General features: G+C 38.4%; 1 protein-coding gene across 1 annotated transcript in view; it reads left to right on the plus strand.

The window, feature by feature from the left end:
- Positions 1-999, plus strand: part of LOC101850303 (cell death specification protein 2-like) — a 1,965-nt gene extending 966 nt beyond the window's left edge. Inside the window, exon 2 of the mRNA XM_005091406.1 lies at positions 744-999. Within this exon, the coding sequence (XP_005091463.1) occupies positions 744-999 (256 nt within the window). The remainder of the gene's footprint in view (positions 1-743) is intronic.
- The last annotated feature ends 218 nt before the right edge of the window (positions 1,000-1,217 follow it).

Here is a 1,217-nt window from a genome sequence, read left to right on the forward strand (position 1 = left end):
AGGAGGAGGAGGAGGAGGAGGAGGGTGAAGGTAAATTCGAGGACGACGAGCAAGGAAGGCTGGAGAAATCAGGAGAAGTCAGGGAAGGAAGCGGTGGAGGGGGTCGAGGAAGGTCTGAGGTTTGAGTGAAGGCAAAGAGGGTCTGTAGATTCCTGTATTCGTGTAACTGTACATAGATAGACATGTTATTTTATATATCGCGGTGCGTAAATGTTGCATGAATTTTTGAAAGCCCTAATAATAATAATATGTCTTGTAAAGTGCATTGAACATGTAACCTGTGGAAATGTGATATATATATATAAATATAAAATCCATGTACTAGTACTATAGGCCCTAAGCTATTTATTTTTATTAATGCTACACTCTACTTTTTAGCACCAAAATCAACTATAAAGTTATTTTTACTCCCCCCCCCCTCATTTCCTCAAAGTATTCCATTCAAGGATTAAAAATATTCAGGTTTGGGAATCATTATCACTTACATAATTATAGAAATAGTAAGTTACAGTGAAACCAGGCTATCTGAAGGACTATTTTCAAAAATAAAAAAATAAAAAACCATCCGTGCTGTCTATATATGAACTAATAACATACTTGCAATCTGCACAATAATCTTCAGAATATAACGCTAGCGCTAGCTTTAAAAAAAATTGTAAATATTAATTCATAAGCATGTTTTACCGGTACCTGTTTCTAAAGCACACCATTTTCAGTTACGTTGCTATTATTTCACTTCACAGAAAACGAAGTAAGACAACCATCCCTCCCACTGCCAAGGACAACGGCTACTGGCAGAAAAGACGCAAGAACAACGACTCGGCGAGGAAATCCAGAGAATCCAAGAAAGAAAGAGAAAAGAAGTTTTATAAAAGGGCACTGGAGCTTGAATACGAAAACATTTATCTCCACGAATGTCTCCGATCAGCTGAAGCTGAACTCGCTGCCCTTGGTCATTCTTTTGTTCCACCCACTCTCGGGGCTCAGACTCACCTGTAAACAACAATATAAATTCACATTAATCTATTAATTTCGAAAATTAAATGTACCTTTTAAAAGAAAAGAAGGAAAGGGGAGGGGGGTGTTTAAAAGAGAACACGATTATCCTTCTACATTAGCGTATAGTGAACAAAAAAAGGCGGTGGGGTACGTGGAGAGAGAGAGAGAGAGAGAGAGAGAGAGAGAGAGAGAGAGAGAGAGAGAGAGAGAGAGAAGAG

Source organism: Aplysia californica, unplaced genomic scaffold, assembly GCF_000002075.1.
Source record: "Aplysia californica isolate F4 #8 unplaced genomic scaffold, AplCal3.0 scaffold00029, whole genome shotgun sequence".
Lineage (NCBI taxonomy): Eukaryota > Metazoa > Mollusca > Gastropoda > Aplysiida > Aplysiidae > Aplysia > Aplysia californica.